The 23,969-nt window shown below is 41.4% G+C and overlaps 1 protein-coding gene across 1 annotated transcript in view; it reads right to left on the reverse strand.

Moving 5' to 3' along the window:
- Positions 1-463: 463 nt before the first annotated feature.
- The window catches only part of LOC137255478 (uncharacterized), a 43,076-nt gene continuing 19,570 nt past the window's right edge, over positions 464-23,969 (reverse strand). The window contains exons 3-7 of the mRNA XM_067792914.1: positions 7,160-7,243; positions 5,117-5,506; positions 4,213-4,306; positions 3,029-3,145; positions 464-738 (exon numbers count right to left, since the gene is read on the reverse strand). Coding sequence (XP_067649015.1) covers positions 464-738; positions 3,029-3,145; positions 4,213-4,306; positions 5,117-5,506; positions 7,160-7,243 — 960 coding nt within the window. The remainder of the gene's footprint in view (positions 739-3,028; positions 3,146-4,212; positions 4,307-5,116; positions 5,507-7,159; positions 7,244-23,969) is intronic.

Raw genomic sequence — 23,969 nt, forward strand, 5'->3', positions numbered from 1 at the left:
ATTGTCGCCATTAAAGTATCATTTGTCTTGTTATTCATTAATTTGCCTACTGACCAGGCGATGTTCAGAAAAATGTAACTTCCAATCGCTCAAACAGTTATCACACACACGTGTCTTGTGATAATCGCGATGTGTTTGAAGCTCAATCAGGAGGGTTCTTGCAACCATTTGTGAATATTAAGGAACCTCTCACAGGCACAAAGACCGAAACACTGATCCGTCTACTGATAAGGTAATTGATTTAGTATTCCGTGATGTCGAGGTTGACGTCATGACGTCACTTTCTAAAGAGAGACGGACTTTTACGAAACGTAGATAGATTTCGCAAGTTTGTATCAATATGAAGGACGCAAACTGCATAATTTTAATGTCGTTAGGTAAAATATCAGAAAGTTTTCAAAGTTTCTAGCAACACAAATCAGGATGTAACTTTAAATCGCTGATAACTTGTGCCGAGTCTTACTTATTGGCATTTCCTCACGGCAAGCCACCAGTTGCGTTGTTTTCGTTGTCTCTCTTCAGCTGTGACGTCGAGGTAACCTTCACTAGAGAGTTGACATTTCGGAAAAACCTGCCTGAAATCTATGGTTTTGCATATGAATGAGCTCTCCTGGACACATGCTGACATGCACTTCGCCATCGCATCCTGTTTTCCTAAAATCATAAACTTCTTTCTATTATGTCCTAATATCGCCAACTCCTTGTATGGCGTCATGGTGTCTCCATAACTCTTGCAGTCTGAAACGAGAGGGGTGAAGTTTAGTTTAGTGCTATTTTCATAAAGTCTGTTTGCAATGAAAACGTACCGACGAATTTTAGTTTTTTTTTTAAAAAAAAAAAAGAGTAAACAAATAAATGTTGAAATTACGATAGTGAATTATGATAATTTCACCATGTCAATTGAACATTTACAAGCTCAGAAGTTTATTCAACTTAGGGTAAAGGATGTTTACCAAACGATCACAGACTTAAATCGTTATTATTGTCAATTTGCTTTGTATTACAACGGGGTAAGCGCAGTAGGTGGATCAATGAAACAAACGCACGTGCGGTATGTGATGAGTGTACCAATCCCACTTGTCGGTGTTTCATTATATGTGCATACCCTTTGTAATACACATCAATAACAGGGATTTAAAATATGTTTGTTAAACAACTTTTGTCTTTACCTGAATAAAATGCTGATATTCAAATGTTCAATTGGCAGGGTAAAATAATGAGGATTCGTAATCTTAATTTCACTTTTTTCAATATACGTTTTTGTTTTCAATGAAATTCATCGGTACGTTTTCATGGCAAACAGAGTATAATGATATCCTGCTCTACAAATACATGTAATCCATTTATCCGATTTCATCCCACCGTTACCTCTCCTTTTTCAAACAGTGACTACACATACAAAGTTGGCATTTCACAGATTACCCTTGCGTATTTGATTGAACAGAGAAAGGAAGGACCATGTTTCGATCACAGGACGGATCATACTGAAAGATGTTAGTTCATACTACTTGCTGTTGTCCTGCCTAGGGTTCCACAAAAACCAGGACTAGTAGGGGCAGAGTTCCTGGACGGCGCCTGATAGGGGGTTCTATTATTTCCATTTCACCAAATCCTTACCCACCTCAGTGGCTTGTGGCACTGTCACTATATGCAGAATAATCCAGAATAATATCTCCTAGATTTCTAAAAAAAACTGTTGATTTACAACAGAATCAACGCAACATTAACTGTGTAATGTATATTTCAAAACATCCCCCAAACAAACAAAATATATTCTTTTCATATTCCTGTTTGTGCTTTCGGGCTATCAAAATGTCTCCTGTAAACATGCACTTTTGATTGAAATTCTTCAATACTATAGTGACCTTGCCAATCCGACATCCTGTGTTGGTTACCCAGCCATGTTGGAATCTCTAGTAACTAAATGGCCTGTTTCGCTGCTAAGGCAGCAGTCAACGAAGCTGTGGTAACACTTTCTTTCCATACTATGATTGCAAACGAGCCATTAGATCGTACAACCTTCATCTGATGCTGGGTCCCGATTCATAAAGCGTTCGTAACGTTTCGATATGCGCTAACTCTATAGTTTGTCATAGGTTTACGAATGCCGTAGCTCTACGAACGCTCTGTGGCTCGTGACCCAGAAGAAGAGGGAAACTCAAGTAGGTATATATAATTTAATTTTTAATTTATCAAACCCTATCACATGGGTTCTTAGTACAGATTCGAGGAGACACCACGCGACGACTCCGTATTGGCTATACTACATATACTCATGAATGCCTGTTAAAAGTTGAGGAGCCTCCTTTTTTATCGTTTGTGGGTACCTGTGTCTTGTATCCTCTGCTTGACTGTATTGATTTTTCCATCACAAGGGATCAAAGTCAAAACAATTAAGGACCCTTTTACACTAATTGTCATGTAATCACGAAGTTCTTAAAATAAATAGAATTGACTGATAAATTTTCGTTAATATGTTTTGTGTATAGTGAAATGATATTTTATATAATCGGTCGAATAAATTAGCCACCGTAATAGTTAATGGTTGTATCTACAAAGGGGGTAAAAGTTCTGTAAAATGGTTGTCAGAAGTCAAGTCTGTTCAGCAAGTCTACCATGCTTTTCAGACTTGTAATATTTCCTGTCTTAAAATTCCAAAATATCAGCACAATCGCCAGTGGCTGGTAGTATGGTGTAAATCCAGCCAGGGTCCATGCAGGTTGGAAAAGTACTGGAATTTTCCATGACCTTTTGTATGCTGATCTACCATCACTTGTTTTTGATACTCAGCACGTTTTTATATTCCATTTTCCACATATTAAATCTATTAAATCCTTCATCAGAGACAGAGGATAATTTTCATTCTTATAGCTGTGCCTACTTCCCGCCCTAAGTCGACAGGTTTTTCATAATTTGCATACTTATCATGATTTTGAGTGGTCACGATATGGCTGCAGTTCTGCCGCTGTGACCATAAACTCATTCACTCACTTCACCTTAGTTTGGCAACTCGGTCTCGAAAGCTAACCTCTGTCACAGGAGTTGGTTCGGATGTTATGGCTGTACCCAGGGTGACACAGACACCGCCCCAGGAAGCATTTGGTCCTAGTGATGGTACAGTCGTCATCTCGAGTACAGACCATGCCTGTTATTCGAAAACACAATGTCAAAGTTGATACATTCCCATCATGTAAATAAAAAAAATTATACATAGCCCACATTGCATTTTGTGTTGTCCAGTTGACAATGTTTAAAATGAAACCATATGAATCGTGTACAAGATTTGCGATGTTAACGTCCATCGGCCACAGGACTCTAGTATGGAAAGTAAAGTGTATTGGTGAATATCCCATCGCACTGTCACACGACCTTCTTGTAGAATATGGACATGAAGAATGATTTATGACAACCATGACTGAATGTCTCCATTAAATCTGTAATATATAGACAGACACACACACACTGTACATCGTGTTTTCATTTTCAATCTCAACTCCATGGGAATCATACACCTCTTGCTGACAACTAGGCGCACCGAGTTACTGTGGCTTTCCTACCCTTAGGAGATACTCATTTGCAGCTTGTTGGACTAGGGCACACAGCCACAGTTCCTTATTGCATCCTTTGGGCAAGCCAGGGCGCTGTATTTGTAAGTCTGAACGTTTGTTTTTTCATGATATTTACGCTCAGATGCTTTCACAGAAAATGCAAATGTTGGAGTCCTGCACTTCTTGCATAACTCCCACGTTACGCCAACATGAGGCTGCCAACATACGGGTTAGAATTGGTCTGTATCAGCCCATGCTTTATCGGAAAAGACAACTAACGGTGGTAAGGCTCTCTGATTTGTTTGATATATAACATCCTATACTAAATGCGTAGATCGATGCTCATAGTGTTGATCACTAGATTGTCTGGTCCAGACTCAATTATTTACAGACCACCCACATAAGGCTGGAATATTGGTGAGTGTACCGTTGAAAAAACAAAAAATATCAAACACTGTAAACGTAACGAATCAATGTCTCCTGTGTGTTATACTTACCAGTATAATTATGATAATAGACTAATAATTAATGACACGAGATAAAGAAAAATTGACAGAGATCGGCAGCAGCGGAGTCATTCTACGATAAAAAACGGTGGCAGCACAAACAAAGAAAAACACGACATTAACATTACTAACTCTCTCACCATTTATTGTGTACTTACCAATATAGCTTGAACAGAGCGTATTTCCTTTCCTTCCCAGAATGCACCGCGAACTGGGGCCACAGGAAGCGTTACGACATGCACCAATCAGTGGCTAAATATGAACACAGTTTTAAAAACACCTTTTCATGGACTACATGTTCATATAAGTCATTTACGCATACACATACACACAAATATTAAACATATTCAACGAGATTACCTTTGTTGTCTAATGGGTAGCGGGTTTGTACAGACAGGTGAAGGTTCCATATCGATCCCCTCACTATGCTGTGTCAGCAAATTGTATTTGATGTTTCCACTTTGTGGTTCAACACTGAAGGTATCAGTAGACGTTGCCAACCATACGCCAGCATATTGTATCTGATCTGCTTGTTTTGCAAATCTAACTGGGTCAGTGACTTACTAAGTATGAATTTCCGCCGCTTTTCAGCAATATTCTAGCTATGTTACAGCATGGAAAGTAAATGTTGGAAATCAAACCCGAAACCTGACAAGCGAACACTTCACCACTTAGCCACTACAGTGCCCCTTATTTACCGGGAGCTTGCAATATCATTATACTATGACATACACTAGACACATATACATCCACGCGCGCTTGCGAATGCAGGCGCACTCTCGGTCGCTCACATACACACATAACACTCAATCTTTTCAACCCATCAAATGTGTGAGTAGTTCGGAGTGTTTAAAGTGTTTAAAAGAAGTTTGCAATTATTATTTTGACTGTCAAAACTGGTTGTTACCACTTCATGGAACTACAATTACGGGTGTCGATCACAGAAGACGAACTTAAATCTTAAATTACATCAGGAACAGTAGATCCCAAGGAGTGGCGAAACATGATGCGGCGCCACAGACAACTGAAGCGACCTAGCCTTATTTCAGCCTTCACACAAACCATTTTCCATTCTTGAATGTTGCTGAGGAAGATGCCAGTCCCGACAGAGAAGCTGGGATTTGTTTTCCTCAAGAGTTTACATGCGCGTTTCTCGGGGTCAAAGGTGAAGAACATGCACTGCGGAGACAGTTGACACTCAGCCGCACAGTCGTACATAGAAGGAGAACCAACAGACTGGATGTAGTCGTGCTCTTTGCCAGGGACAACTTCCTGCACCGTAGGATGATCACAGTAGCCATCACTCGCCTGCAGTGTCAGGCAGAGGGCACAAAGGCAGGCAGCAACCACGAGGATGAAGGACATGCTTGTTCTTTTCTGCAGACTAAAAGGAAGCTTGGATAAGAAAATGAGCAGGAAAGTGATTGTTTCAGCGGCAATCCCACAGAAAGTCTGCAACAGTATAAACATTGTGAATTGTTATTAACATCAAAGCAGGTTTTAGCTTATGATGAAATCAGACTATTGCTACATCTAGCCCAATGTATATGCCTCTGGGTTGAAATTTTTGTTTCATCTATGTTTATGTATAATCTCAAAAGTGTCACACATTTGAAAGTAATGTTTTGACAGTGAACTCTAAGTACCACATGACTTGAAACAATAGAACTGCCACATGGTGGGGCAGGATATTTCTCCTTTCCGTAAGCACCTGGTGTCGTCTTCGTAGAGCTGTAGATGCACACCTCGTGTCAATAATTGTGTCAGGTATCAACTTTCGTAACATTTACCGTAAACTTGCGCTTTACCCCGATATCTTTTTGTAGGTGCTTGAGATAAGTAAGTACAGTGGAAGCCGTTATAACCGACATCTGTCCAATCCGGCATAAAATCTCAGTCCCGTCCGTGGCTTGTACATTTACATCAGCTCTACAATAGAGCATTCTGTCTAAACTGGATTATTTTTTCAGTCCCGATGACAGCCGGTCTAGACAGCTTCCACTGTGTGTGTGTCGTTGGCATTAACTATAACGATATACAGTGTATATGCAAGTAAAACAACTTTGCTAATATTGATTAATGATTTTATGTTCAGAATATTGTTATGTCTACTAATATACATACTGCAAATGATATACTGTGTCAAAGTTGTTAAGATGAACTACCTACTCAAAGTGTTTATTTTTAAAGACATTCACATCAGTATGTTAATAAAGTTGTCTTTTATAGTTTAATTATGTTACCTCCAAAGACAGCATGTAGGTTCTGTACCCTAATCGAAGAACAAGAAGCAAATAAACTCCAGATGTTATGATTTACGGGGAATAAGGTATCAGTATCAGTTAGAATTATATCAACTGGGATGAAATGATATGTTGTAATGGTAAATTAAATACAATATTTTATAATGTTCTGTAAAATTTATTTTCTGCAAATGCTGCAAATTATCTTCCATTGTTATCAAGTGTCAAGCGCATTGTACAAGATACGGGACTGTATTATAAGTGTTTCACTCAATCTGTATCTAGCATTGTTTGGCTTATAGACAACGTAGAATTCGTTCTCATTGATCAGTTTAAGCAGTTGTGGTAGCGCTATGCTGTTGACTCATAAGATTATTACTGACCCGTGAAGGTCCTGGGGTAGAATAGGTCTTAAGCAACCCATGCTTGCCATAAAAGGCGACTAAGCTTGTCGTAAGAGGCGACTAACGGGATCGGGTGGTCAGACTCGCTGACTTGGTTGGCACATATCATCGGTTCCCAATTGCGCAGATCGATGCTCATGTTGTTGATCACTGGATTGTCTGGTCCAGACTCGATTATTTACAGACCGCCGCCATATAGCTGGAATATTGCTGAGTGCGGCGTAAAACTAAACTCACTCACTCCAAATTTCAGTGCAGTGGAATTGTCGAGGATTACGGATCAACTTTATTGAGTTACACCTATTGGTCTAAGATTTTTCACCATCAGCTTTCTCTCTGCTGGAAACATATTTGAAGCAGGCATTCACTTTAAATTTACGTCAGTTTGATGCATACACATATTTTTCCCGCCGTGGGAATCTCCAAGCAGTTGCAGTGAGACCTACTTTTCACGTTACCTTTACACCATGATCTCTATATTCCGCCTTCTTCAACCCTCCAGCAGTCTGATCTTCAAGCTCGGCACGACCAACTTCCTGAACCTTGTATTACAATGGGTGATCTCAATGGCTATATCTCGAGCTAAAGGCAACACAATGGGAGATTTTTATCTCCATTAATGAATTCTGCATACACAAGGACGAATCATGACACTTCCCAAATATTCTGTTTGAAATTAATCTATCTGATTCTCCATCTTATGCAAGATGGAATTTTTCCAAGGCAGGTTGGTCCTTACTTCAAACTTTATGCACATCTAAACTAAGACCCGAATGTTTCAGTGATATAACTGATCCTGTTCGGTTTTATTCTGACATTTTAAATGAAATAGGTGATGAATGTCTACTTACGTCCTCTTCAACTCCACATGGACGGAAACCAGGGTTCGATACAGATTGTAGGTAAGCCAGAAAAGCGAGGAATTATTTCCGCAATCATCCAATTGTCCACAACTTAACTAATTTATAATACTCAATGCGAAGGCTAAAAGTACCTTCAATTAACACAAACGGCAATCTTGGAGGAACTATGTCTCCAAAGGTAACTCACCTGCTCTAGTGTCCAAGGTTTGGGACATGATGCAAAGAACTAAAGGTTTAACATCTGCAGATAATTTAATTACTGACGAATCTAAAATTGCAAATAAAATTAGCGAAACTCTTGCCAAAAATTCTTCAACGGCAATTTATATTTCTGAGTTTCAGAAGTATCCGAAACAATGGGAAAATACCCCAAAAAAAACCACTTTCAATCAAATAACCGTGAAGAATATAATGAACTATTTTCATTTCATGAGCTATGTACAGCTCTTGGACAAGCTCATGACACTGCAGCGGGTGATGACGATATTCACTATCAGCTACTGAAACACTTGCCTCAACCATGTCTGGTCACACGGTTAGATATATTTGACAAAATATGGACGTCTGGAAACGTTCTACTTCATGACGTAATGCCATTGTAGTCCCAAACCTAGCCGGGATCATACTGATCCTTACAATAACAGACCGATATCTCCTATTGATCCTTACAATAGCAGACCGATATCTCATACTGATCCTTGCAATATCTGTAAGCAGCTCTTCTGTAAAATCATGGAGCGAATGGTAAATAACTTATTTATCTAAAAACCAATGACCGTATTACAAATATTCAAGTGGTTTTCGGACGAAGAGAAATACTATTGATCAATTAGTACGCTTAGAATTAATCGTGAAAAATACTATTATAAATAAATAACATGCTGTATCAGTATCCTGTGTGATACTGTGATATCCTAGTTGGTTTTACTGTCCTTTCGTGACAGGTTTTTATAATTTACGTGCATTTATGGTGAATTTACAACTACTTTTAGTCACGATATGGCTGAAATATCACCCATGTTACTTTAAATTTCTCCTCACTCACTCTTTGATCTTGAGAATGCACATACGTGGAAGCATGGCATTATGAAGGCTTTACATGATTTTGGTTCGCGGGGTTGTTTGCCTTCTTTTGTATCAAGGTTTTCAACCGACAGGCAATTTTCAAATCCGAGTAGGTTCAATACTGTTGATCATTACAATAAGGATCAGGGTGTCCGACAAGGCAGTATCATATCTGTCGCACTCTTCGGTATTAAAATAAATAGTCTGTCAGAGGTTTTAAGTGCTTCAGTGGTCGGATCCCTCTTTGTGGATGATTTTAATGTTTCATACAATGAGAGACAGATACAAATTTGTTTCAACAAAATTCAGAGATGTGTCTAGCAAATGGGTTTAAATTTTCGAAAATCAAACCAACTGGGTAACCAGACTACCCTTCTCTCATTTGTACAGATCACTGGTCTGATCGAAATTTTATTACGGCGCCATCGGATATTGTGGGGCCTGTAAAAGCAACCTTAAACTATTAATTGATTGTCTATCACCAGGCTCTTAAGACCCTGTCCTAGATCGTTTAGATTCGCTCCCATTGACAGTCTCTCCGTAAATCGGAGTAAGTGTTAAGTATAAGGTAATGACACATGTCTTTATGTGTAACTAGTTACCTGTATTATATTGTAGCGTCCTGTAACTAGTCGGTTGTCCGTAAAGTAAGCAGAGGTGACATATCTTCACATATCCGAATAAATGTGAGATGTAGATTGCACAGTAATCAACTACACAGGCACCTCCCACTCCGTCAGGGAAACCATCGTTCGGGTGTGACAGTCTTTATCTACTTTAGTGTGGGTATTAGGATATTAGTATTGTTAGTAGTAGTGTTGTTCGTGTAATTTTGGCAATAATCGTGGTAGGCAGCAATGTTGCAGATGCAGCTAGTATAGATATTTATATTACTTGTTTGTAATAGTACCTTCAGAATTAGTTCAGTTGTGTGTAGTTAATTCTTTTACATACATCTTAAGGGAAGGAACAAAGTTTGTTTTCAAAAAGTAATACTCGTCTGTTGCGGTTACTTAGCTATATATATAGCATGTGACATAATTCACATCTTGGGGATGGTCACATGATTAGCAGTACATATCAGGCAGACACAAGGCCTCCATGTTGAGAGTAGCACACGTTGACTTATGGCAGAACACAATTTGGCTTATTTTTGGCTGTATTTTTCTGAACCTCTTGTCATATGTTTTGCACACAACGACGATAAACAGAAAACGTTGGTGAGAATGTTTTTCAGCCTAAAGTGATTCTTGCCACAACAGAAAAGTACAGCATCTTTTGCAACGACGCATATTTTCGTCACATAATATTTTTCTACTTGAATGACATGTAGTATAATAAATATACCTTTTAAGCATTTTGCACCTTCACCTTTGTTCCAGATATTTGGCATAACGATTTCAGATTTCTAAAAACAACCGTTCACAGACCGTCTTTTCTGAACACACCTTACACATGACTCATTATCAGGTTTTGAATAGTGACATGCTGACACAACACTGCTCTACCACTACATACTGATAAAAACTGAAAGCGTCCTTCTAGCTTGTGTAAATAATTCGAAATGTGCAAGCTTTTATTTTTTCTTTTGAAACATACGTTTGATTGGATTTTTTGTCCAATGCGATATTACTAGCTTCTTCAGTGTCCCTTTAGCCTCAATGAATAAAATAGTTATACCAGGAAGCAATAAAATAAACTTAAACGATATGTAGGTGGAACAACAATGAACATCCAAGCGCGCATTGTGCTTTACCAGATATAAAAATGACGGTTTACCGTGAGATGTTGTGTCTATAGGTTCCAGCAAATGTTCCGACCAGCAAGCACGAGTTGAAGGTCCATTATGGGGTGTCTTTCATGAGATACTTTCTCGAGAATGGCGAAAAGAGATTATGTTCTCCTACTGAACTTCATGCATTATATACGTATTTGATATATTTCGTCGTGTCATAGTCGGGTATTAATTTCTTCATCCCATTAGTGACTATTTCGAAGCTATTGGTTGGGGAATATTGCTAAAATAAGATAAGATTATTACATATGCGTGTATATATTGTAGGTTTCTAATCAGTTAAATTGCTGTGCAACTACTGAAAAATGTAATATCGAGTTCTGATATGTTGATAAATATGATTGGCTGGCTGGTTTTGTTTAATGCAGTATTCGTGTTACATGACCTCGGCCTGTAAATAATGGTGTCTGGACCAGACAATCCAGTGTTGGACATCAGGAGCATCGATCTAAGCAATGGGGATACGATGACATGTCAACCAAGCCAGCAAATCTGATCACCCGATCCACTAGGTCGACAAGTATGGATAGCTGTGTTCTTTACGTGTAAAGAATGTAACAGACTTTCTTATATTCATTCCTCTCAAATATCTGTAACGGTATGTAGAAAATGTTCTTTTATTTTCCAATGCCCAAACCAACTGCATTCATTTTCGCAGAAAATCAGCCAGAAACGGGACGGGTCTACAAAAACGGACAGTTTGAGGAGCATATTATCGCATATTAATACCGATCGACATCGTACGGCAAATCGATCTTGTTCGATTTGGATTTCAATAATCTGAAAGAAGTTCTAAAAGCTAAACAGAAACGTATGAAGCAAGATGGATTAGGGAACCTAGCCAAGCGGGCTAAAACTCTCAGCGATGTCGACATAGAAACACTGTGGGGTTCCGGCGAGTTGGGGGTAATTAAAACCTGAATCCACTTTGAATACGTTGTTGTGGCACAACAAAAACCATAAGCCATAGAACACGTGTGCAGATGCGAGTAAATGTACCTCAAGAATATCTGTGCACCGCTCAGTCTTTGCCCCCGACACAGATATGCCACCCCACACTTTAAATTTCGGACTGTGCCTTAGGCGCTGACACAAAGGTGTTTCAGTATGTTTGGTCCTGCATTTCAGTGTATTAGGAAACATCTACACAGAACTTTCATATGAGAAAAATATCATTGTTCCAGTTAAAATTTCTAAGCTCCTTTTACTCAGGTTTCATGATTGATGATGGAATTCCTTGACCTTTCTGCCAACCCACTGCATGCAACTCAGTTCTAATTGTCTCCTAACAGACAGTCGCGGTTCCTCTACCAATCTAATCCATTCTTAAGTTTTCCAAAGTCCTTCGTTTGTTTTTTTAAACAAGAAGACCATGCCGTCTCTTTTCACCGACAGTGAATTTTCTGGTCCTACCTGCGTTTTCCTGGTGCTTCATACCATTTGCCACATTTTCAAAACACTATAAACAGTGGACAAAGATGCTTGTTCTACTTGAAATCACTTTAGCTGATCTGAGGGCCTTGTTACAATACTCTAAAATCAACTTATGACCTAAATCATCCATGATGAGGATCACTGAAAATGTTTGCAAGCAAGTAAACAAAGGGGATAACTCTTCGTAAACTAATGAAAACTGTCCTCGATTGACAGGTTTTATAATATTTATATACTCCATTTCTATGTCAAATGTGTTCTCGTCACTCACTATCTATTAACTCTCACTCACTAATCGATTATGTTCTTGCAACTCGTTACTTTCTGATTTCGTTAACTCTGACAATGTTAAGTCAACTTGTGGCCTCACTAATTGCCAAGGGGAAGAAAGAAGACGGGAATGAAATATGCCCAAAAGACTTGTTGTACAAATCCTAACAGAGGATAAAAGACACAGCTTAAATACATGCAGGGTTAGACTCTTTAGAATATACTGTTGCAATACATGTGGTGGTTGTGTTCAGGTGATGTTGTCAATGTTATCACATAAATCAATTTGACGGCCACTAGATATTTGTATTCTTTGAATATTTTTCTTTCAATAACATGCCAGGAAAAAGCGTTATTGTGACTGATAAAGATATTAGACTGAAAATACTTAATGCTTATGTTTTTTAGCCATAATAACTTTAGAATGGACCAATGAACGATTTAGCTGTAGGAGTGTAGTTTGAAAACAAGTAAATTAGGAGCTGAACCTTAGGCCCCAAAACATTAGTCCCCTTGACAACTTTGATGGAAGTGACATTTCAAATAGTTCCGGGCCCATAAAATAGTTCCGGCTTTTATTTTCTACAGAAGTGTACACATGTAGTTTTGACAAACATACTGACGACACCAGCGATGATGAAGAACACTTTGAGCCAGGAACGCCAACTTCCAGTAAAGTATACAACGTCCCACTGTGTGCAATCGAGATCTCTGAGGAAATAGCTACACCATCATCTTTGGCCCCTTCTGGTGTTTTCACCACCGAGAGAACGATTTTTGATAATCATGCGATTGATAAAGTGAATGACTCTCCAGTTATTGCAGGGGTTAGTGAACATCCAAAACGGAAACGTCGACCTTCACTGAGTCTCGTGTACTGTGTTACAGTGTTTTAGGTCTACAACAGACCAGATTTTTAAGTGTAAATGTGTAAGTGAAGGGCAGAATAATTCCTTTTCAAACTGATGATGATGATTTACTGTAATTATTCAGGGTTCAAATGCACATCATTGACTCTGAGCTAAGCAATTTAGTGTGTTTCATAATTTCGTAATTGCCATTTCATCTTGTAAACCATGTTGTGTTGAGGTGGAATTGTACAAATCAAGGGCAGGATAATCTCTTTTGAATCTGAGGGCACTCTGCCTTACGATGGTTCAATCCATTAAGCTGTTTCAGATTTCAATGGACTTTACAGTGATACCATTTGGTATCATCATATGCCTCTATAATCCTATAATCCCACCTGGACCAGAGCACAGTTTACAAGGTTGTAGTTTTTCGACGCGTTTACCCTGAAAAAAAAGAAGACGAAGTCAAGCCAGTGGATTAGCACTATCATAGTACATGTTTACATTAGTACATGTTAAGACGTACAGAGTTACGCTTGACAGCTCAAGCATTGTGTAGGTTACGTCATACGCACCTTTTACCTTAATATAATATACTGAAAGCCATTAAAATGTAATTGGTATTTGTTGTCCTGGAACTGGAGGATGTAGAGATGAAAGGCTGATATTTTTGCCCATTTCGAGATTTCGAGTTTTAGTCCCACAGCATGCCTTTGTAGTGATCGTCGATGTTTAAAACTGAACTTTTGACATTTTTCGTAAACACAACCACATTCACGAAACACGTTGTGCACGTGCATTACCTACACCCAGGTCCTTAAAAAGCAGGAAATGTGAAACTGAGTCACACGGGGAAAATGACACGCTTGAAACAAAACAAGAATCGGGGTCTCGGTGTGGTTAGCAGCATTTCTTCAGATATGATGATTGCCAGGCACTGTAATGTGCAACTATCCACTGATGGTCAACTCAGACAACGTTTTCGGGCCACCGGAAGTGTTGCGTTGTCCGCGACCTGACGCACCACCTTTGACGACCGTTCGACAGGACCGCAATATTCGAGTCATACACTTCCGAAAGCGGTGCAAAACACCTGCTGATGCTGCGAAGATACCTTAACGCAGGTTGAACGTACCCTTTGCAGAGATGGACGTCAACGATTTATCGACGTCGAGAAGAAAGACTTGGTCATGGTGCCATGACAAAGGGCAAGTGCTGAAGTGACACCGGGACTTCAACATCACTAGTAGACCATCCCACAGCTGTTTCTGAGAAATCTGTGTCTTCCAATGCCCCCCGGAATGCACTGTGGACACACACGATACTGACTGTCAGTGACCCCTCCTTTGTTTTTGATGTCGGTGTTGCGTCACTGACGTTGTTGTTGATAGGACATTTTCCGATTAAGTTATCCACAGATTTTTATTTAAATATATCAGCCAGTTACATCTATATATGCTATACATTTGTGTGAGTAAAGAAAGTATAAAGGTCAATTTTCGTTTTTAATGGCTTTCAATATGTAATCACAGAGTTTGTGTTTACAAATTGCTGCGACATTTAATTCCCTTCTGTGTCTCATGGTTGGCATATTTGTTTTATTTATATTTGTTCATGTATGTTCTGACTCTTGGAATACATGTTATGTTTTTCCTATATGACAGTGAATATTCAGTTTTCAAATCGTACATGATTATGGAAGTTGGTTTCTGGCTTTCATCAACGTGGTAATTTGTACAATGTTACGGGAGTGTATTTCCTGTAAATTGTAATATTAATTAAATATTGATTGTTATTGGGTCACAACCTGCAGTGTTTTATGTGATAGTTATTATGGGTCACATTTCGTATTATAAATGTTCGCTACTTTTCGGCTTTAGGGAAGTACTCTAGAGTTGCCTCCCTTGATTGTTTATTTCTTGAGACTAACACTGTTCTAGAAAACTCAGTCTAAGTAAACTTCTTCTCAGTGTATTTCGTTACACTCTACCACTGAGTCTAACAAAACCTAGTACAAGGTCGCGTCAGGTAACCTCTGAGCAAGCAATGACAGTCCAATCAAATGCGAGACGGTTAAATAGATTTAACCAATCAGACAACAGCTACTATTTAGGGGTCGGAGGGACTTTCAAAATATTCAGGTCACCGACACAGAGCTCTCCACATACAAAAATCAGCATATAACCCAGTTATTTGACCTGCAGTATATGCGCTTTGGGGTTTCTGTTGACATTGTTACCATTAGCTAATATTTCCCCAAGATAACATCCTTGAATATTGTCAAAAACACTATTTTCAGTGACTGTTTTCTCACCGTTGTCATGGCAGTACGTACGCCGTGTGCATCACCCGGAAGCGATCGTACGCTAAATAGCATTCGGAATCGTTCGGGTACGTACCTTTTCGAGATAAAAAGTTCAAAAGGGATGTGCGAATGTGCACTGTCGCGATTTGGTAAGCTGTGTTCTGATTGGTCACTCTCAAAGGTTACCTGACGCGACCTCCCATAAGGTTTTGCTAGACTCAGTGGTGTAACGAGTGTAACGAAAAGTACTTCGAAAAGTTTACTTAGACTGCTAGAAACCTCTACGTCACTGGCGATGGTCGTAAGTCCTCGAAAGTTCTTGATTCAATGACTGTTTATGTGAAGGCTAGTAGTCGTGTTGTCGGATACAGATTAATTGGAGTACATATCTGTCAACGCTTGACCTACATAATCGCTGCCTGACCGGTCGCTGTGTTACATTCTGCATAACTGTTCGTCACTCCCATATCAAGCCTTCGGTGAGATGACATTATATTTGTGACCCATTACTTTAGAATTGACTCATTTGTATAGTACATGAAACCTCTCTTATGAATCTTTTGTATCTTACCTTTGTTGTTGCTGAGTACAAATTATTGAAAATGTCAGACTTCTCAGTGTTATATTTGGCTGGTTCTGAGGGGATTTCTTACACCTTTTGTCATGGCAATGTTTAACCGTAACTACAACTAGAGATAGATTTAGTGTTACCTGATGGGAAGAGGTCTAAATCTATCAACTCATTTATTAAGATTAACATTAAATGAACAGATAAATGCTCTAATGCTTTTTACTGCTGAATCGAAAGCAATTAACTACATTATGGCAAAATCCCAGTCTCCACCACCGAGTCTAACAAACGCTAGTAGAAGGTCGCGTCGGTTAACCTTTGAGCTACCTTAACCGTCCACTCAATAGCGAGACGGTTACATAGATTTAACCAATCAGACAACGGCTACTATTTAGGGATCGGAGGTACTTACAAAATATTCGGGTCACTGACACAGATCTCTTCGCAAACAAAAATCTGTATAGTTAACACCGTTATTTGACCTGCAGTATACATTGTATACGCTTTGGGGTTTCTGTTGACATGGTTACCGTTAGCTAATATTTCCGCAAGATGACATCCTTGATTATTGCCCGAAACACTATTTTCAGCGACTGTTTACTCACCGTTGTCATGGTTCATCAGGAGGCGATCGTACGCTAAATAGCATTTGGAATCGTTCGGGTACGAACGTAAAAAGTTCAAAAGGTATGTGCGAATGTCCAGTTTCGCGATTTGGTCAGCTGCGTTGTGAGTGGTCACTCTCAAAGGTACCTGACGCGACCTCCCATAAGGTTTTGTTAGACTCAGTAGTGGAGTGTAACGAATATGTTGAAATACATCCTCAACTCAACATTTTAACTGACGCGGGCACAAAAATTATTTACGCTCGGTGAATTACCAAAACCGCAGCAGTTACGACGACCATGTGTGTTTCAGAATGATGCAGTCGGGGTGGTTCGACGTGTGTGAGACATTTATTCATTGCTGAAATCATTGCTCGTCGAAATAGCGACGAATAAAACCAAAGAAAGATGAGTAGTATAGGTAATGGGGGTTCTGGACCACTTTCAAGAAATGAAGCCTTATTTAGTAAATAAGGCTTTGGTGGGCCCCTTAGCTCTTGCTACTATTACCCCCCTACTACAAAAAAGTTGGCGGTAATTACTGTGCCTTGGTAGGAGGTAATACTGTGCCGTACGGTACGATCAATAATTCTTCTCTTACAAATCCCCTACCCGGCCCATCCCTCAAGTAGTACAAGTTAGGTTCGTCGGCTTTCATATCCACTTTATCTATGTTGTAAGTTTTGACTGACCATATAGGATCGGTGGCTCGCTTACGGCTATCGCCCTCGTGTTCCCCCGGCTGGTATAGATACCTCACTAGGGCCCTATCTGGTATCTGTTTCTCCTTCCCACGCAATGGAGCGGCCGACTCTGCAACTATTGATTTTAGTTTGATAGCGTCTGCCGGTTTCTTACCGGTGAGACGGGTGACTTCATGGTTGATTGCCGACACCACCTTGGGTAACCTCGTGACCCATTCAGTCGATCGTTTTCCAGGGGTGGTCATCTCCCTAGCATACTGATAGCCGAACAAGCGCTCAGCCAAAGTCCTATTAAATCTCTCAACTATGGCTTGGCTGCGATGGGCTCCGGCAGTGCCACGCCTGACCTTTGTATCGTGTTTGGTTAGCAGTTGTGACACGGCACCCATGAACTCCCGTCCGGGGTCAACTTGCAGCTCTGTTGGCCACGTCAGCGGACTACGTTTGTATATGCGTTCGAATCCTCTGGCTACCTGGGCCGAATCTTTCGTGGTCAAGGGTTCGGCTTCCTTGTAACGACTGGCTACGTCCACTACGGTTAAGGCATATTTGTACCTCTTGTCGTGGGGTAGGAACAGTAGGTCTGCCTGGTGAACGCTATTAGGTATGTTAATACCGAACCTCCTTCTAGGCACGTAGCGTGGTGCCGGCAAATAGATCTGCCACAGGGCTTGTTTTTCAAGCCACGCTTTGGCTTCCTCCGGGGGTACTCGCGCTAGTTTAGCTAGCTTATCTACTGCGCTAGCTCCTTTCCAGTACCCACGCGGGCTGTAGTAAATAGCCTCAAATTTTTTCATGTCCATACGCGTATGTGTTTATACCATCAATAGCTATCCAACGTTTCGTGTCCATAGGCGACAGGGACGTCTTGTTTATAGTCAGTCCGTATATCTTATGTCCATCACTTCTAAGTGTGTTCATTTTATGCCTAAAGGTACGGGTCTTGAATAGGGCTTCCTTGAATCTGGCGTGTTTGATGTGTTGTTTCACCACATACTTCTTAACACCCTTAGCCTTCCGGATCTCACTATTGTCGGCTTTCAGTATGGAGTACATCTTAGGTCTCAAACCTATGTACTCGGCTATGGGCGTGCCAGCACACTCGTCCTTCATCTTACCTAGGACCTTTTTATTTACCGTATTGTGTAGGGCATGGGTCTTAGGGTAGTCGCTGGTGTCGTATAAATCGAGGTGTTTTTTCATGTCCTCGTACACGTCCTCGGTTCGAATCTCCATCAGCAGGGAATCCGTGTCAGTGTACAGCACTTCACACCTGTCACCGTACTGTTTCTTGAGCTCGTTGTAGTAAAAGTCGTACATCAGGTGTTTGGATAAATCGAGGATGCTCATCCCCACGTAAACAGGCCGGTTGAATTTTATGTGGCTTTTCTTCATGTGTATGGCAACCAGGTTGTCTGTAAATATTTTATTACGGTTGAATGCCGGACTGGCTATCAATTTCCTGAGCTTGTCTTCCTCACTAGATCTAACCAGCTTCACGGTTACGCGTTTCCTCAGGTTTTCCATAGTCTTACCAAACACCGAGTTATTCATGAGCTTGTAGAGATTTTTCTCAAAATCACTGGTGGCTTTTTTTCGTAGGTCTGTGTTCATTCTGATGTAGGGCTCCATCCATGGGCTCTGGTCGAACATGAGCACCCTGTGTATTTTGGTCAGCCTCATACCCAACGATAGGTACAGCTGTAGGTTGCGATAGTGAACGATGTACTTGGTCTTATTCATTAAGTTAGGCACGAGTTTTTCAACGTCTGTCACACGCCCACCTGACAAGTTATGTTGGTACTCAGACATCCAGTCTGGGTTAACCCTCATACGTTCGGGGGCCAGGGGGTAGCTGTTGTGCGATGTGTGTAATTCCTTGGGATACTCTAAGTCAACCTCGAGGATATACCCTTTGTTCGAATCTGGTGCGACCTCCATAACATCAACGTGGGGTACCCATTCGAATCCCCCTGTAGGTAGATACTGGCTCATGGCCCAGCCGTACAGGTTGTTTGCGTCGAGGTATAGAATGTGATTGGTTGGTTTGTTAGGATCGTAACCTTTCACGTATTGATTATTTGCTTTCGCGTATCGTTTGGATGCCATGGAAATCCCACCTCGCAAGCCTTTCTCAATGAATAGGTGCATGTCGTAATCTGTGAGCAATTCCAAATTAACTCCGGTCTTTTTAAGCAAGGCGTCCCACGACAGACCTGGGCTGGTGTAATACCATGCGGGGTCGAGTTTATACTGCTTTAAACATGTCTGCCGAAACGTTTCAAACACGTCGGCTAACAGCAGTACATCTGTCCTCAAGTACAGGTCGTGATAATCACCCAGGTTCTTACAACCCAGTTTATTCCATACGTTAGTCGCGTGCGAGTAATCATCTCGTGAGACGGACGCCTCATTCAGCTTGCTATAAAAGCAGTCAATAGGGGGTAGTCTGGTCTCGGTGAACTTGACCCAACTATCCATGTACTCATAGGGGTACACACCCTTCCTCATAAGCAGGGGTCTAGTCTCGGCGTCTGTGTATCGATCGGTGATAGGGAAGGTATTGTTGGCCTTGACCAGACTGTCGAGTGACGACAGGAGGAACTGAAACGAGTCAATGAACCTAAGTCCGTTTAAGCTGAAGGAGATGTATCTCTCCATGTTGTTGGGGATGCACGTTATATTACCATCGATTTTCGCGATGGCCTGCATGATCAAGTGTGAGTCGTACCCTCTCAAGTTGTGAAAGACAACGGGGATGTTTATTGTCTTAGGGTTGATTTTAAGCTTGAGGTTGCACGCGTTGTGAGCGGCGCCTCTATACTTACCAGTTATGTGACAGTGATCTCTCACCGAATCACCGTTAAGTGGTGAGTCGCACACGTGACAGTTAGTGCTACTAGCGTGAGCTAGCCTGTCGGCTCGGGTCATACGCATGGGAGCGATTCTATACAATGCATTCCTAATAATTTTTTCTTCCTCCTGTAAACACGTTAGAAACCTTTCAGCCGCGTCAGGGCCCCTATACACTACCGGAGCTTTCGTTTCCCCGTCACAACGGACGACAATGTATCCAAACGAACAGGCTTTATGCTCTTGTGTCTTGTGGGTGAAGCTACCACTGGGGGAATCCCCACCCACAACTAAGGCTTCGAAGTCGGCATATATAATATAAGGCACAGACATTTGGTTCTTGTGGTTACTGAATTTTAGGATATTGTCACCTTCCTTAGGCATGTCGACTCGTATGGTCGTCTGCCCCACACCTTGACAATCATCCCGGTGGGATTCTAATAAATCAGCTCGACTGAAACCGTGTAGGCATCGTACACAAAAGTGGGTCTTTTCTCTGTGTGCCGATTGGTCATACAACAGCCTGCTAAAGTGTTTTATCCATGTGTAGTGATACTTGTCACCTCGCTGGATCATGAATATATTGATAACTTGGCGATCCTTCACCGGGCTGACCCTGTGTACTATTGTTGTGTTACCTTCGTGCCCAAAGACATTTATAGCCAGATTATTCTGTTTTTCTACTTTAGTGATCTGGGATATGGGGGTGGGTTCATCTATACCATCCCAGTTGAGCCCATCGTCTTGGGGATAGCTAGAAAGCCTATCTGAATGAGTGCCAGCTGGAAATAAGGCTGACCTGATAGCTAACCTCAGGCAATCGTTTCCTCTATTCTTAACGTTTACTATGGCATGTTTGTTTCTATAGTAGGGAGGCAAGGCTAGGTATGACCCGCCTCTGAACGGCACGTATTTAGCTATGTCTAGATAGACATTATCGATTTTATCTACAACCCACCCGGACCCCAAGTGTGTGTAGCGTTCTAGGTATTCTCGTATCTGCTGAAAACTTGTATCGATTGATGCGTCAGTGGTCTCTGTATGTGTGGCGACCTCTTGTTGACCTCGGAAGTAAGGCTGAACATACTCAGTGGCCCCTGTGGGGCCCCCAACCTCCTTATCGAGCGACATTTTCACTGTGATCTGAAACTTGATACTTCCTAGATTATTTAGTTCCTGGTTGACCTTATCAGCTATCAGAGGCTTGATATCTGTAATGTCTATGTTTCTATCAACGTGCATGCGCCAACCTCTCAAATAGTTGCCTACAGCGCGCTCAGTGCGCACGAACTGTAGGTCAATAGCTCTATTCTGTCGTAATAATTCTACAAGCTGTGGTTTTCTCATACGGGAATACCCGCCTAAACCCAAATCGTGTGCCTCGGCTTTCAGTTGTTTTACAGTTGGACGTGCTACGGGGGCATGTGATAACAATGCGGTTAACCCGGCTCTCCCCAGGTTTGAATAACCCGTGTGTCCAAGCTGTTTTGCTTGAGCTTTTAATTGTTTTACTGTAGGAGGGGCTTCTAAACCTAGTAATCTCAACAATGCTGACTTCCGCATTCGAGAATACCCGATGACACCTCTCTGTTTTGCGACCCGCTTGAGCTCGCTTACAGTAGACATCGTGTTTACACCTAAGAGAACTAATGTCTAATTGGTTCACAGTAAGGGGAGGTAACCCTTTCACGCACTGGAGTCTATCTTGAGCAGTCGCCTACGTTCTTTTATGTAGCCTTTTTTATTCTCGTAGATGAGTTGATGTCTGACTACGTTCGCTCCGTGAGCTTTACATAGACAGTAGTGTCCTTTAACCCCGATACCACACACAGAACACGTGAAGTTAGGACTTCCCATATGGAAACAACAGAACCCCTGATTCCTGCATTTCCTACCACAGGCCTCGGTCTTCCCCATAAGTATGTATTCGCATCGGTATGGAGCGTGTCTCATGTTTACTTATATGGGTATTTTAGTTTAATTGCTTCGCAACCAACGCAGTAGCTGCTATACCCAACACTATGAAGCCCAGTTCACGATTCATTTGTCCCTTGGATGGTGTGTAGTACTGAGCGAGTGTGGGTTTATTGAGCGGTTCCAATTGTTTACCAGTTAGTAGGTAGTATTCTTTCATTGCTTCATCGACATCGTTGAATGTTTGAACGGCATGGTTTTCACACTTGAGTTGTTCGTTAATGAAATCGATCCTCTGGAGGCGTTTTTTAGCGTACTCGGCCTGTGCCTTTTGTAAGTTCTCAATAGCTAGATCGTGTCGCTTCCTTTCTTCCTGTATTTCAGCCCCATCTCGTAGTTTCGAGAAGAGGAAATTACTCCCGGAAAATGCCAGGGCATTCACTAACGCCCCACCGGCCATCATAGCTATCGTGGCCATCCCTATATTTATTTCATTATATTTTCAGGTATTATTCCTTGTTTTACTAGGATGTCTTTTGTGGCCATCGCCATACCAAGGTTCATTATGAGCATACCCATATCCTGCAGGTTGAAATCTAGCTTGATAGTTGGTTGTTTAAGCACCATTTTAGTCAACCGAGCGTACCCTACGGCTAGACTGGCGACCACTGTGGCGTGGTATGCGTCGTTGACGAACGTTTTCCCCTCAGACATTATGTATATGATATAAAATATTAAAATTATAACATGATATGCGGGTCTACCATGGGGGATACCCCCACACCCCCACTGTTGTGGGTGGGGGGCTCACTGTTGGGTGGTGGCTCACTGTGGGAGGGTACCCCCACGTATAACCATGTTATAACCACGGCAGCAGTTACGCCTACAGCCAACAACAATCGGGTTGGGTTGGTCACTTTATGTTGGTTACACCACCGTTTTTTACCGGCAGCTACTCTCTTAGGATTCTTCTGCCTGGTCACTTCCCTCACTGGGGTCACTGGTTCCTGTGAAGGGGTCTCCTCCACTGTTGGGGGTACCTCCACTGGTTCCTGTGCAGCATCCATCTATACTATTATTATTATTCTTTCTCTCAAATTGACAATGTTTTGCCGTGATAATCGCCGCCGTCACTGGAGCCAACAACATACCATATTTGTGGTACAGCCCGCAGCTGATAGAGCTCACGGCGTGTTCGATAAAAGGGTCTTTCTCGAGGTCTTCCCACAGGTAAAGTCGGCGCTCTGGTGGAATGGGAAAGAAGTATGACACAATACCGGTGTATATCTGGGTCATAGCCGATCCTATTGTTTTTGTCATTTCTGCTCCGAGCCGGGACTCGTATCTAGCGTACAGCTTATCGATTTCTTCGGCTGACATTTTGTTAATTTTATCCGGAGTGTAGTCTCCAAAGTAATGTTTGGCTTTGCCGCCAACAGCCACCGCCACCAGTTTCTCTCGCTTGGGGGAATCCCCAGTGGGGGAACCCTCCAACGACAATTGTTCGAGCAATTCCTCACACTCCATCTTATAATATAACAAGTAAGATTTAGTTTTAACTATATAATACCCGATACAGGCAAAACACAGAGAAATGAAGGTTAAGTTGCACACGACAAATACTTCAAATATCATAGCTATATACTTAGCTTTGCTTAGCTTTGCTTAGCTTTGCTTAGCTTTGCTTAGCTTTGCTTAGCATACTATATATGCTACTGGTTGGTCGGTCTTTAGCACGAGCTTAGCGTGTTTAGTTTCAGCGAGCTGTTTCTTCACCCGTTCCCGTTCTAATTTACTCATCACATCGTTCTCTCTCAAACACTCCTCGAACGAATCCCTGTCCTTGCAGTGAAATAAGGCCACCCATCGCGTCTGCTCCCTGAGGTCTTTCAACACCGAGTTGAACTTCTGCGTTAGCACCCAGACGCTGTGATTTGCATGCCGGCCGGAGAAGGCCAGGTACGATAGCATGTCTCTCTTTTTTGTTATCTCGCGATTAGCGCTGCAGTCGTCCAGTATGAACAGCGTCGGTTCCCCT

This window comes from Haliotis asinina, chromosome 11 (assembly GCF_037392515.1).
Source record: "Haliotis asinina isolate JCU_RB_2024 chromosome 11, JCU_Hal_asi_v2, whole genome shotgun sequence".
Classification (NCBI taxonomy): domain Eukaryota; kingdom Metazoa; phylum Mollusca; class Gastropoda; order Lepetellida; family Haliotidae; genus Haliotis; species Haliotis asinina.